General features: G+C 35.8%; 1 protein-coding gene across 1 annotated transcript in view; it reads left to right on the top strand.

Moving 5' to 3' along the window:
* The window catches only part of epm2a.L (epilepsy, progressive myoclonus type 2A, Lafora disease (laforin) L homeolog), a gene marked incomplete at its 5' end in the record, with an annotated part of 37,026 nt that extends 31,617 nt beyond the window's left edge, over positions 1-5,409 (top strand). The window contains 3 exon segments of the mRNA NM_001092220.1: positions 1,409-1,650; positions 4,761-5,168; positions 5,289-5,409. Coding sequence (NP_001085689.1) covers positions 1,409-1,650; positions 4,761-5,038 — 520 coding nt within the window. The 3' untranslated portion in view covers positions 5,039-5,168; positions 5,289-5,409.
* Positions 5,410-14,611: the final 9,202 nt, after the last annotated feature.

Genomic DNA, 14,611 nt, shown 5'->3' with positions numbered 1-14,611 from the left:
TGCATACATCTGCCTTGCTTTTCTAGCCATCTGCCTGCTACATCATAAAAGACAAGGCAGATGACAGTGCCAACTAAAACTGGCCATACATTATAAAAACTGCTAGCATGGATCTTTCATCAGCTTTGAGGTAGTCAATATTAGATTGTAATTTCTGCTATGCTGGCCTTTGCATTGAGGACCATATTAATGCTAAAATACAGCCCTCAATCCAAAAGGAAAATCAAATTTGCCCAACTGACATCTGTCTGATTTCCTGACAGATATTGGTTGGATAGGCCCATCCCGTACACTGGCAGGTAAGCTGGGAAATTGGAAGCTGTGTATGGCCACCTTTACCTTGACATCAAACTAGAAATTGCAGTATGCTTTGGTCAGATCAATAGTGGATTGTGTCATACCGTTGTAGTTTTATGTGACTGCCATTTGCCCTGTAATTGTCAGTCCACCTTTGTTGCCACTGATATTTAGTACAATGCAAGGTAAAATTGAATTTCAGTAATGGTATTTTTGAACATTAAGATTTTTTTTTTCCCTAAAACACCTTTGAAGATATTTGTTCAGTGTTGCTAAGTTGTATTTTGAGAATTACAAACTCAGTCCTATCTTTAGTGCCACATACTGGGACAGGCTGGAATCATGGAAGGTTTGGCCTTAGAAGCAGTGGGGTTTGTGGTTTGAGTGGATCAGAGGTGGCCATAGTTGATGGTGTCATGATCTTATCTGTCCTAATTTTTGTAGTTGGGAATCATAGGATGAATGCTGTGCCACTGAATTTATTATATTCTATACTGACATTGTCAATGCATTAAATAACATTAAAGCTGGTGCACAAAAATTGATTGCATTCTATGGTGTTTGTAAAAGAGCAAACACTTTCCTCCTTAGATTGTCTTATTTAATTTAAAGGAGGGGTGCCAAATGTTAATTGCTTACCTGATACCCTGTGCCAGTGCTCCAAATAGCTAATAACAGGATTGGTCCTGGGTATTTCTGTAAGTGCACTACATTGCAATATTCCTCTTCTTAAAGCTTTTACATAGCTCTGGGACAGTGTGCATGTGCAGTAAATTGAAAAAGTAAAGTGAAAAATCCTATTTTTGCTTCTAAGTTTGGTTTTTACTTTACTGTGCTCTACATACTCATAGTACATACTATATGCACACCTGGACCAGAATAGTAAAAGAAGATCTAAAAGAAGATGGTGGTGTGGAGATCCTGTAATAGTACCCCGGGCTGGTTCACTTTTCAGCGAACAGGAGCATTGGCCGTGGGTATCAAGTTAATGATAATCAGTTTCTAACATTTTGGCACCACCCGATTGATTTTCCCCTTCTCCTGTAATGTGTAGGATCATACTAGAATATACCAACTCTCACTATGATATTGTTTTTTACATTTAAAATAGAATTCTACCAAACATTTGGCTGGGAAGTTGCCCACGGCAACTGGAACATGTGACTGTGAAGATGAAGCATGAATTGGGAGTTACTGCTGTGCTGAACTTCCAGACTGAATGGGATGTAATTCAGAATTCTAGCGGCTGCAACCGCTATCCGGAACCCATGAGTCCTGAAACATTGTTCCGGTTGTATAAAGAAGTTGGAATAACCTATATTTGGATTCCTACTCCAGATATGAGCACAGAAGGTAAAATATTTGCAAGTAATGTTCTGTGACTGAAAACTGTATTAAACTGAATTATTTCACAATTAGATTTACATTATTGTTATGATATTTAATTTTTCTTACCAAAAAAGACCCTGTAACCATTCCTAGAGTGAGATGGCACATTCGAAGATCAGTGGCTTCATTGCTTGGTATGAACAGAATAATAATCCTTTATACTAATACATTGCTGACTTCTATGGCACTTTTACATATTTGAATGTTTAGTGGGACTGAGTACAATTCATAATCCCCTTACGTTTGCAGATTTAAGATGTTTTATGCAGCATTAATAATACAGCACCCTTTGAGCGTTGTAAAAAGTGAGTAAAATTGCCGTATATCTGAAATTAGGTTGTCCCACTTTGTTTATAGCTTTTCTAGATCAATTGTGATCAAAGCTAATATATTTAGCATTGCAAAACAGGAATATAAATAGTTCTTCCTGGTAATCCACCTAGTTCAGGCACTTATTCAAGTTATTCATGCTGTTATTCTCTGTGTGTCAGTAATTATTTTTTATTTTTTCAGTTTCCCATTAAGGGGAGAATTTGTTTTCTTAAAGGAGAAGGAAAGGTTAAAACTAAGTAAGCCTTATCAGAAAGGTCCATCTAAATATACCAGTAAACCCCCAAAGTAATGTTGCTCTAAGTCCCCTGTCAAAAGAAACACTGCATTTCTTTCCTTCTATTGTGTACACATGGGCTTCTGTATCAGACTTCCTGCCTTCAGCTTAAACCTCATTGCCCTGGGCAAGAGCATGCTCAGTTTGCTCCTCTTCCCCCGCCCCTCCCTTCTCTACTGTAATCTGAGCCCAGAACAGGGAGAGACTCAGGCAGGAAGTGATGTCACACCACATTAATACTGCAGCTCCTATCCTAAACAAACAGAGAGTTTCTATAGCTTTTTACTCAGGTATAGTAAAACATTCTACAGAATAAATATAGCATTCTAGCTTGCACTATTGCAGCTAATCTATTGGCAATAAAATGCCTCCATAGCTTTCCTTCTCCTTTAAAGCTGTTGTCCCTTATGTTATGTATTCTAATGTTTATTTAATAAATAAAATATCTGAATGTCAAAATAATAAAAAGCAGTTTAAATTGTTTTTGCTGTAATTTTGTCTTGTGGACTTGAAATAAGTCATACCTACCCACAGCAGGTAACATTGTTGTATTAGATTTCATTTTCTGCTTCAGAAAGCTTAAAATCTTACTTATTTCAGTTCCTAGACCTTGACCGTTGAAAACCGCATTAAGCAAAGCAAAACTAACCTTGCTTTGATGCAGTGTTAAACAAGTGTGCTTAGTGAGTTCTGCTGTACTTGTCTGGGGTATAAAATTAATAAGTAAAACATATTGATGTCCGTTTGAATTATTAGATGTAGGACTACAGTAAGGGGGTTATTTATTAAAGTCTGAGCGCTAAAAACTACAAAATTACTATAAATTACTATAAAATCAGAATTTTAAGTGGGAAAAAACTTGAATTTTTTGAGATTTATTATACCCCGATGCTACAAAAAGTCTGAATCTGAAAATACTCCATATTTAACCTGTCCTCGTCCTGTAGAAGTCAATGGCTGAGGTCCTATTTGCAATTTGAAGATATTATTGTCTCTGCTCTGGGTTTTGTACGATAATCCAAAAACTTCTGGCTTTTCTGATGATTTCACCAAAAATTTTGACTTTTCAGGTATCAAATCTGAAAAATTAAATTTTTTCTCACAACAATCAGGAAAAGTTGCGGTTTTCGTGCAACAATACGGAAAAAGTCTCTGTTTTCGTGCAAAAATTTTTTTATTGATAAATAAGGGTAAATTGTGCTTCCTAGTTTGGTCAGACTTTTTTCCTTTAACAAATGTGCCAAATCTGGATTTTGATAAATAACCCCCTAAATGTAAGAATCAAATTAATTTTAAAAGAAAATAATTTAAAAAATCGACTTATAGTAGTTTAAATAAATACTTGATTAAATGTAATTTAACATTACTAGTATACAATATGTTTCCATATGCCCTTTAAAGAAGAAATTCTTGTTTTTATCTGTTATGGGAGTTTAATATACAGTATAAATTTTCTATAGTTACATTTATGTACACATGTATTTTTCAGAGTGTGTTTCAAAAGGCAAAATGGAAATCCTTCTTTGGGAAAATTAACATGTTTGTTCTGTACTTTAACTGCATCATATACCAGTATTTACTGTTAGAAATGTAATAAGCAGAATGTTAATTAGCAATACTATTAAAGTTGTATCTAGGAAGCACATTTTTAAATATAGTTAGAGACAGTGCTAGGAAGAGTAGTGAGTTGAAGAATTAGACAGAAACGACAGTTGGGGTTATTAGTGCTCAGTTATAGAGTCCTTGCCACAAAGGATTTCACTGCAGCCTATACTTTGAACTGAATTCAGGTGGTAAGTACAGGGCTTCATAGTACAGGTATGGGACCCCTAATCTGGCAACCCAGAAAGCTCCATATTACGGAAAAGACATCCCTCATAAACTCCATTTTAATCAAATAATTGAGATTTAAAAAAGTATTGCCTTTTTCTCTGCTACATAAATGTGCCTAAATGTATTCAATGTCTAAAGGTCCTATTCAGTATGAGATCTGCAGAGCTACAGGAAAAAGATTAAAAATATTTTGTGTTCTTCAGAAGCTGCAGACAAGATGCTAAAAGTCTGTTCTATAGGAAGTTCCAATATACATTGAAACAAAACCTTAAATTATGAAAACTATTGTAACGATTAGCAAAATCGAAAAAGAAAAACTATACTAGGGATAGAACATGAACAAGTCATAGCCCCACCCAAAAATGTTGCAGGAAGCAGAGATGATCAAATGAAGAAAACATGCAAGAATTTAGGAACTCTTGAGTGTTTTTTGAACCCGAATGCTTAATCAGAAAAGTTTAAGCAATCTTAAATCAGGCCCTAAGTATTGCAGTAAGAAAATGAAAGCAAAGATTATGGGCAACTGGGGTAGTGCAAGTTAGTATTAGCTCTATTGTATTTTCCCTTCTCTTGTTAGAGGGAAAACTATGTTAATAAATTGCAAAAATTAAAAAAATCCTATTTTTTCCTCTAGGCAGAATACGGATGTTGCCACAAGCAGTTTACCTTCTTTTTGGGCTATTAGAAAATGGTCACACTGTCTATGTTCATTGCAATGCTGGTGTTGGCAGATCAACAGCTGCAGTCTGTGGCTTCCTCATGTATGTGATCGGATGGAGCCTTCGAAAAGTGCAGTATTTCCTTGCGTCACGGAGACCTGCTGTCTACATAGATGAAGAAGCTATGATTAACGCTCAAGAAGACTTTCATAACAAATTTGGACATCTTCGTTCCACTGTGTGTAGAATATAGTTGCACACCAAAGTATATATATATATATATATATATATATATATATATATATATATATATATATATATATATATATATATATATATATATATATATATATATATATATATATATATATATATATATATATATATATATATATATATATATATATATATATATATATATAAATATATAAATATATAAATATATAAATATATATAGATAAATATATATATATATATATATATATATATATATATATATTAAAATATATATATATATATATTAAAATATATATATATGTTTGTGTGTATGTATATATTTATATTTCTCATGGACTTCATTATAGTTTTTAGGAACAGAATAAAAGTTCTGCATATTTTATAATATAACGATATTACTAGCCTACTTTATTCAATTACAATTTATCTGTTTTCTAGTTCAACGCTCCCGTTTTTTGCTTCAAGCTAAAAAATATACCATGGCAATATATCTTAAATAATTAATATTGTGAAATATATAAGCATTGGTTATTCTGCACAAAGGAACCGCTATACAGCTAATGTTATTCATAAAGGAGTATCTTCCATGAACTACAATCGGTTCATCTCACCATTATCATGTAAAATGCTTCAATTCTTGGCTTTTCCAATCGGTAAGAACAAAATAGTGCTTCATTATGATAAAGAGTAATCTGTAAAAAAAAAAGTTTGATTTTTCAAATGTTTACAATACAATATTTAAAAGATGATCACAACCTTGAGGTAATACAGTATATTGTACCATATCTAGTAGTGATTTAAGTCAACTGAAAATCTGATAAATGTTTTTCCACTTTTCCTAATGGCTTCTTCAGGTGATAGGGTATATTCCTGGCATTTTAAACCTTTAATAGCATTTAAGGTTTAACTGATCAACATGATTTACATCTGGAGTCGAGTCCACACATAAAGAATATTTTGCAGGATATTTTTTTTTTTTAATAATTTGATCTTGGACTTTGCGATCCATCAGGTTAATAATATCTTGATAGATTCTCAAAGATAGATAAGAAGTCTTAATGCTGTCTTTATTGCCATGCTTTTCTATGTGTGCAGCTAAGAATGGATCAAACTGAGCCAAGTATTCAAGAGACCCAAGGTAGACTCCATTATTGGGGGGGGCAAATCTCTTTACTGTGCCACAAAAGGCTAAGCCAAACTGGGAGAGAAATTTCACTGTGGCAACAACACGTCTTAAGACATCTTTGCAATACCTCTTAAAGGAATTGTTCAGTGTAAAAATAAAAACTGGGTAAATAGATAGGCTGTGCAAAATAAAACATGTTTCTAATATAGTTAGTTAGGCAAAAATGTAATGTCTTAAGGCTGAAGTGATTTGATGTATAACAAGTCAGTCAGGACACTACTTCCTGCTTTTCAGCTCTCTTGGTTTACACTGTCTGGTTACCCTGGTTACCAGGCAGTAACCAATCAGAGACTTGAGGGGGTGCCACATGGGTCATATCTGTTGCTTTTGAATCTGAGCTGAATGCTGAGGATCAATTACAAACTCACTGAACAGAAATGTACCATGTGGCCCCCCTTCAAGTCGCTGACTAGCTCGGATTATAGAGCTGAAAAGCAGGAAGTTGGATTCTGGCTGTTTTATTAGACATCTGTTCACTCCAGCTTTTATATATTACATATTTGGCTAACTAACTATATTAGAAACATTTTTTATTTTGCACAGCCTATCTATTTACTCAGTTTTTCTTTTCACACTGAACTATTCCTTTAAATGCCTTTTGTATTTCAGAATCAATTTGACCTTGTGCATTGCACCTTTTAATATAGGTTTTTACACACGCTGATATTGTACACTGTTTTCATGGTTTATGAGACTCTCAGATGTGTGCTTCCAGTCACTAAAGCCACAGCAAGAAAATGTTATAGCTGTTGCTGAAAAGATATGACTGTAAAAGCAATAAATGTTTCCCTTGGTAAGTGAATTGATAAAGTTTCTTGCCATTTGACAATTTACTCTCTAACACATCATTAGTGAAAGAACATTTCATACCTCCAGAATACCAGAATACTTTCCGGTAAGATTTTGGCACATATTTGGCACCAATATTCCCGCAGCAAATTTTTATTTTCCTTTGGCCACAAAGCAGAATTGGTAGAAGAAAAAGAACTTTATCTTTTTCAGTAATCTATTTCACCTGTTTCAGAACAAATTTGTAGATCAATGTACTCAGGCTCGGTATCTTTTTCTTTCAGTGATTCTGTTTCACTCTGTACTATTACATGACATATATTTGCATCATCTGTTGTCTCAGACATAGTTGGATCCAATTCTTGCTGTGAAGTGTGCTTAGGGCTTGTAGTCACTTATTCAATGGTATCATTCAGAACTGCATCTTGGAATGGTATCACTAGTCATTGGCCAAATGCAGAAATAATAGTAATTTATTGTTATTGCTACTTTTTATTACTCATCTTTCTATTCAGGCCTCCCATATTCATATTCCAGTCTCTTATTCAAATCAATGCATGGCTGCTAGTGTAATTTGAACCAGGCAACCAGATTGCTGAAATGACAAACTGGAGAGCTGCTAAATAAACAGCTCAATAACTCAAAAAACACAAAAAAATGAAAGACAATCACAAATTGTCTCAGAATATCATTCTCTACAATCAGACTTAAATATAAAGGTGAACAACTCCTTTAATGCAATGTGCTATCCAGTTGGTAGATGGCAGCACACAGCATCCACTAATTGGCCAGGTATATATGGCCAATTTATTGCTTGGTAGTAGGGATGCACCGAATCCAGGATTCAGCCAGAATTCGGCCTTTTTCAGCAGGATTCGGATTCAATCCCTTCCCGGGGTAAGTGGTTTAGAGAATAGCGATCTAGGTACGGACATACGGCAGAATGTGCACGGATATACTATAATAACTAGTCCCGATGGACTTTACTACTATATATAGACATTATTGAGCAATATCCAGATTATGAACAAAATAAGGCTCCACACGAACAGATCTAATTATGTGTTTATTTGATTTATGTTGACAACCACCTATGACGTCATACTTACTGGTTTGGCACCATTTCTTCACTTTAAATAATATACACTTGATTGTAGTGTTCACACCCTGAAGAAGGCCCAAGTGAGGGAGCCGAAATGTTGAAATAAAGCATAACGTTATTTTTTCACCTATATAAGTCCTTGGAGTGCGTTTTTTTGGTTATGTATGTAATGTAATATATATATATACACACACACAATATCATTGTTCACAAACCGCACTCCAAGGACTTCATATACAAAAAAGGAAAAGTTTATTTCAATGTTTTCAGCTCCTCTACTCGAGCCGTCTTCCTTTTGTATATGAAGTCTTTGGAGTGAGGTTCGTGAACAATGATATTGTATAGTATTTTTTAACCTGCACCTAGGCATTGACTGTTTTTTGTTTTGAGTGCACTTACCTTGGAGTATCTATCTATCTATATCTATATATATATATCTATATATATATATATATATCTATCTATCTATATATATATATATATATATATCTCTATATATATCTCTATATATATCTCTATATATCTATATATATATATATATATATATATATCTATATCTATATCTATATCTATATCTATATCTATATCTATATCTATATCTATATCTATATCTATATCGATATCGATATCGATATCGATATCGATATCGATATCGATATCGATATCGATATATATACACACTCATATATAAACTATTTATACATAGTATAACTCTTAAAGGAATAGTTAAGGGTGCAAATAAAAACTGGTAAATGTTTCTAATATAGTTAGTTAGCCAAAAATGTAATGTATAAAGGCTGGAGTGAATGGATGTCTAAAAAAACAGAACAGAACTCAACTTCCTGCTTTTCAGATCTCTAACTCTGAGTTAGTCAGCGACTTGAAGGGGAGCCACAATGGACATAAATGTTCAGTGAGTTTGCAATTGATCCTCGGCATTCAGCTCAGATTCAAAAGCAACAGTTATGACACATATGCCCCCCTCAAGTCAATGATTGGTTACTGCCTGATAATCAATCAGTGGAAACCAAGAGAGTTGCAAAACAGGAAGTAGTGTTCTGTTATGTTAGACATCCAGTCACTCCAGCCTTTATACATTACATTTTTGGCTAACTAACTATATTGGAAACATGTTTTATTTTGCAAAGCCTATCTATTTACCCAGTTTCATTTTTATACTGAACAATTTCTTTAAGATCACAATAACCTTGGATATTATGCTTGTTCAAAAAAATCTTTCAAGTCAGCGTTAAAGGCATTATTAGAATCAGCCATCACCCAGTAGGGCATTATACAATCTCACTGTCATCATTGTAAAGAACCACCTACGCTGCTTCAATGAAAGTCCAATTTACATAAAGTGGTGGCCTTTTGTACTTTGATCTTTTTAATGGTGAAAAAGGATCCCAAACAATCTGTCCTCTAATGTATTTTTAAAGAGTAATCATGTCCCTTTCCTGTCTCCAGTAAAAAAAACAACCTCAACTTTGAGAGTCTGCCCTCTTAGTCTCAATCCTCCATTCCTTTTAACAGTTTAGTTGCACATCTCTGTACTCTCTCCAATGTGTTAATATCCTTCTTAAAGGAGAAGGAAAGGCTTTGTACACTTGGGGGTGCCAAATGTTAGGCACCCCAAGTGATTGTATTGACTTACCTGAAATCCCGGGGTTATACCAGTGAGCACCACAAAGCGATCCTCTTCCGTCTTCCTCTTTCCTTTGCGCGGCTGCGCATGCGCAGTAGAACGAAAAGCTACTTTAAAGGAAAACTATACCCCCCAAACAATGTAGGTCTCTATAAAAAGATATTGCATAAAAGAGCTCATATGTAAAACCCTGCTTCATGTAAATAAACCATTTTCATAATAATACACTTTTCTATTAGTATGTGCCATTGGGTAATCATAAATAGAAAATTGCCATTTTAAAAAATAAGGGCCGCCCCCTGGGATCGTAGGATTCACTGTACTCACACACAAACCAAACAAACCATACATGTTAGGTCACATGAGCCAATTAACAGACAGAGTTCTGTCTTTTGCTTCAACACTTCTTCATGTTACAGTTAGTGTTGTAGTATTTCTGGTCAGGTGATCTCTGAGACAGCACAGATAGAGTCACGAAATGGTGGCTCAAAGCAAGAGATGTAAAAGGGCAATATTTACTTAAATATATATTCCAGTTTGGTGAGATTCTTTAATATGCCACTTAATATGATATGAACTATCTGTTGCTTAAGTGTTCATTTTGGGGGTATAGTTTTCCTTTAACTAAAAAGTCGGCTATTTAGTTCAGCTGCGCATGCGTTTGCCCTGGGAAATTTGAAGAAATAAGACACTGAAAGAGAATCGATCCGTGGTGCTCACTGGTATAACCCCAGGGTGGTGCAGTTTTCTGCTTATAGGAACCCCAGCCTGGGGTTTCAGGTAAGTATATGCAATCACTTGGGGGTGGCTAACATTTGCCATTAGTGTACGAAGCCTTTCCTTCTCCTTTAAAGACTGGATATTGATATTGAAGTTGTTATGCCGTAATTTAACCAGTAGCCTTATGTATGGTACTGAATGAAATGATTTAGCAAAGCCTAAGTAAATCACATACACTGCCATTCCAGAGTCTATGTTCACCTCCTCTTAGAAGGCAATTAAATTTGTCTAGCGAGATCTATTGTGCATAAAATCATTAATTTATGCACAAGTTGTGATTGCAATGTATTCAAGTATCTTATCCCTTATTACCCTTTACAAAAGTTTTCCTACCACTGATGTCAAACTAACAGGCCTATATGATCTGTGCAAAGACACAGTATAAGGACAATATTTCAGGCCCCACTGGGCTCTTTTTCAAGCCTTGATAAAGGCCCAGTGGAACCTGAAATGTTGCACTTATTATTAATTTTTTTGGCTATATAAATCACATTTACTGGTATTTTACCAAAACTTAAATTTCGCCAAAACTTCAGTGTGCTACTGGATTTTTATTGTGCATTGTATATAAACCAAATACCAGGAGAGTGTCTTCAGTATTGGGACCCGATACCTTCACAAGTGATCAGGGCCGGAACTAGGGGTAGGCACGTTCCTAGGGCGCAAAGCTGGGGGGGCGCCAGGCACGTACCTCCTCTGTCGCCTACCCCAAGTCCGGTTCCCGACTGTCTGGTTGTTATCGCTTCTTTTTCACGCGAGCGCAGGTTCGCGCATGCGCCGCTACTGCCAGGCTTGCCTAGGGCACCTGGACAGCATGGCCCGTCTCTGCAAGTGATTAAGGTAAGTGGGTTGAGCTCTACAGTCTTGTACATTGTACATGGAAGCAGGTCCATTTTAGGGGGGGCTGAGGCTGTGATGGTTCATAAAGGAGACGGAGAACAGGAGCCTTATGTGTGGTTTAATCTTTAGATTTACAAAGTTGACTTTTAATATGGTATAGACATGAGTATTCTAAAACAATTTGCAATTGGCTTTATCTTTTATTACTAAATTATTTGCCTTTTTATCCTGTCATTCTCTGATATGCAATTTACAATACTATATGATTGTTGCAATTTCAACCACAGGAATCAGAGGGAGGATTTGTATTATAAGTCTAATTTGTATTACTTATTCTTCTGGCTGTCTCCTATTCATCATTTATTTGTTCTTTTAAACCAGTCCACAGTGAATGGAGTCAAGGACCCTTACATCCCCAGAGCACATTAAATTCTAGGACGGGGAGCAACAGAACAAAAAGTGAAACTTCAAATGCTGAAAAATGAAGACAGGTTGCATATTTAACATTCAGTTGTCTAAAAATACTATAAGTTAATTAAGGTGAATTAAAATAATTAAGGTGAACATACCTTTTAAGCTGTCTAGAATACATTTAAGTAAATTTATGTCAGTTGTTAACTGTACTATTTTTTTTTACAATACCATGTATAGCATTAGCATTATAATGATAACGTTTCAACTACTTACTTAAGGGCAATTTATGTTCTGCATGGGGCATTCTGCCCTTCTGTGCTAGACTTCAACACTAAGAAAATTAGTCTGTTTGGGGGGGGGGGGCTAGAGGGTTATACTTTGCACTGTGTACACATTTTGGCTGCAGCACAAGCATCTTAAAGCAGTAGGCTTAGATTTTATGTAAGGCACCTCAAATGCCTGGTGAGAACTGAGAATTAGACATGATAGGTTCATCTGACAATAAGGCCAGGTTTGGCCTTGAAACTGACTCTTAGTTACCATAATGTTGCAAGGTTTTCTGAACAAAATGTGTTCCTACAGGACAGGCAGATGACTTAACAGTATGCAACAAAATAAACAAAGTGTACAAACTTCAAGCAACATAGAAAGGAATCAAGAAAGAATGAAAAATTATGAAGACTAACAAACCAAATCAGGATTGCTTTCACCTCTGGGCAAAGTATAAGTGTGGGCAAAATATAAGTATGCTACCAAGACCTTTTTATGAAAAAGAATCTGTTGAGGTTTGCTCATGCATGGCAGACCACAAGAAAAGGCCACACACACTCCCATTGTGTGGTCATACCCCCCAATTCTTCCTCTCCTTGGAATAACAGTATCAGATGCACAAAGTGCACTAGAGTTATAAGATTGTCTCAGTGCCCCCCCCCCAATTGATGACATAATTTGACACCTAAGAATTCCATGACACACACAGCAAGTGTCCCCCAACATTTTATGAAAGACTCAAAGTGGGGCTAGAATTACTTACGTTTGCCTTGGATTTCTCTCACAAACTTTTGTAATCTTACCAATATACGCCCTTTAGAAAACTGTCGCCCAAGCTCATTTTTACTGGGAAGATACTTTGGACTCAATCTTAAATCATTATGACAGAAATTAGATCAACAACAAAGCACATGTTACAGGCATTGCTAAATGGGAGGTAACTCTTTGGTCTCCCTTTATCCTTGGTATGCAGGTAGTCCTTCATAAAAAATGACTTGAATCTTTAAAGGGATTGTTCACCTTTAAATTAACATTTAGTATGATGTAGAGAGTGATTTGCAATTGGTTTTCATTTTTTATTTTTTGTGGTTTTTGAGTTAGTTAGCTTTTTATTCAGCGGCTTTCAAGTTTGCAATTTCAGCAGGCTGGTGGCTAGGGTCCAAATACCCTAGCAACCATGCATTCATTGGAATAAGAGACTGGAATATGAATAGGAGAGGCCTGAATAGAAAGATGAGTAATAAAAGTAGCAATAACTATACATGTGTAGCCATACAGCGCATTTGATTTTAGATGAGGCCAGTGACCCCCCTTTGAAAGCTGGAAAGAGTCAGAAGAAGAAGTCAGGGCTGCACCTTATCCCCAACCCTGTTTAATTTGGCTATTGAGCCCCTGGCCATTCCTATACGATCTAACCCTAACATTACTGGTATCGAAGTGGGGGGTGTGTATCACAAATTCAGCCTTTTTGCAGACGACCTTACCTTTACCGTTACTAAGCCTATGACCTCCCATCCAACCTTATATGGTCTTTTGGAAACATTTGGCTCTATTTCAGGACTACGTATTAACCACCACAAAACTGAGGCGTTAAATATTAATCTCCCTCATTCAACTCAACTTCGAGTTTATTTGGCATCCAAATTATATCTCCATATTAGGTATTAAACTAACGAGCTATTATGATCTTTTATATGAATTCAATTGCCCACCAATGTTCAAAGCTCTAAAAGCTCTTTTAGAGAAATAGAGTTCTTATCATATATCATGGGTAGGCCGTATAAACTCAGTTATAAGAGCTTTGGTAGAAGTGCCATTTTATTTATTTAGGATCTTAACTATCCCTATCCCTATAGGGCGGTTAGCAAAATTTGAATCAATAGTTTTACGATTTGTTTGGGCCGGGAAATCTCCAAGAGTCAATAAAACTACTCTGTATCAACCTAAGACTGGGGGCGGACTAGGCCTTCCAAACCTTTCTTTTTATTATAGAGTTAGTTAGCTCAGGTCCTTACTCTACATTCTACTAATGATAGTCTCTTGGGTCTCTTTGGAAGCAGTATTTACCCAGCCTTTCTCCCCTCTTGCATTACTGTGGAGCTCTCAGGGGAAGAGACCTAAGCGAACTAGTAGGTGTCTCCAGCATACTTTGAAATTTTGGGATAATTCTAATAAGAAATTAAATCTGGGTTCCCCTCATTGCCCCGCAGCACCCATATTTCGTAATCCACAATTTACTCCGGGCCTCCAGGTTTCACAATTTAAGTGGTGGTTGGACCAGGGAATCTGGGCAGTGGGCCAACTGTGTTCATCATCGGCCCTCTTTCCCCTCAACAGGCTATAGATAAGCTTTCTATTCCATCTAGTGAAGGATTAAGGTTGCAACAAATCCTTTATTTTATTCGTTCTCAATGGAATCTTATGAAAAACAAGGATGTCCCTATGACCTTTTTTGAACGGTGGTGTATCAACTCCCCCAGACTACATAAATCAGTATCATGTCTCTATAACAGGTTCTTTGAAACCCCCCAGCCTCTGGAGCTACCCTATATGTTAGCTTGGC

The sequence above is a fragment of the Xenopus laevis genome, chromosome 5L (genome assembly GCF_017654675.1).
Source record: "Xenopus laevis strain J_2021 chromosome 5L, Xenopus_laevis_v10.1, whole genome shotgun sequence".
NCBI classification, from domain to species: Eukaryota; Metazoa; Chordata; class Amphibia; order Anura; family Pipidae; genus Xenopus; species Xenopus laevis.
This window is presented reverse-complemented; position numbering and strand designations above follow the sequence as displayed.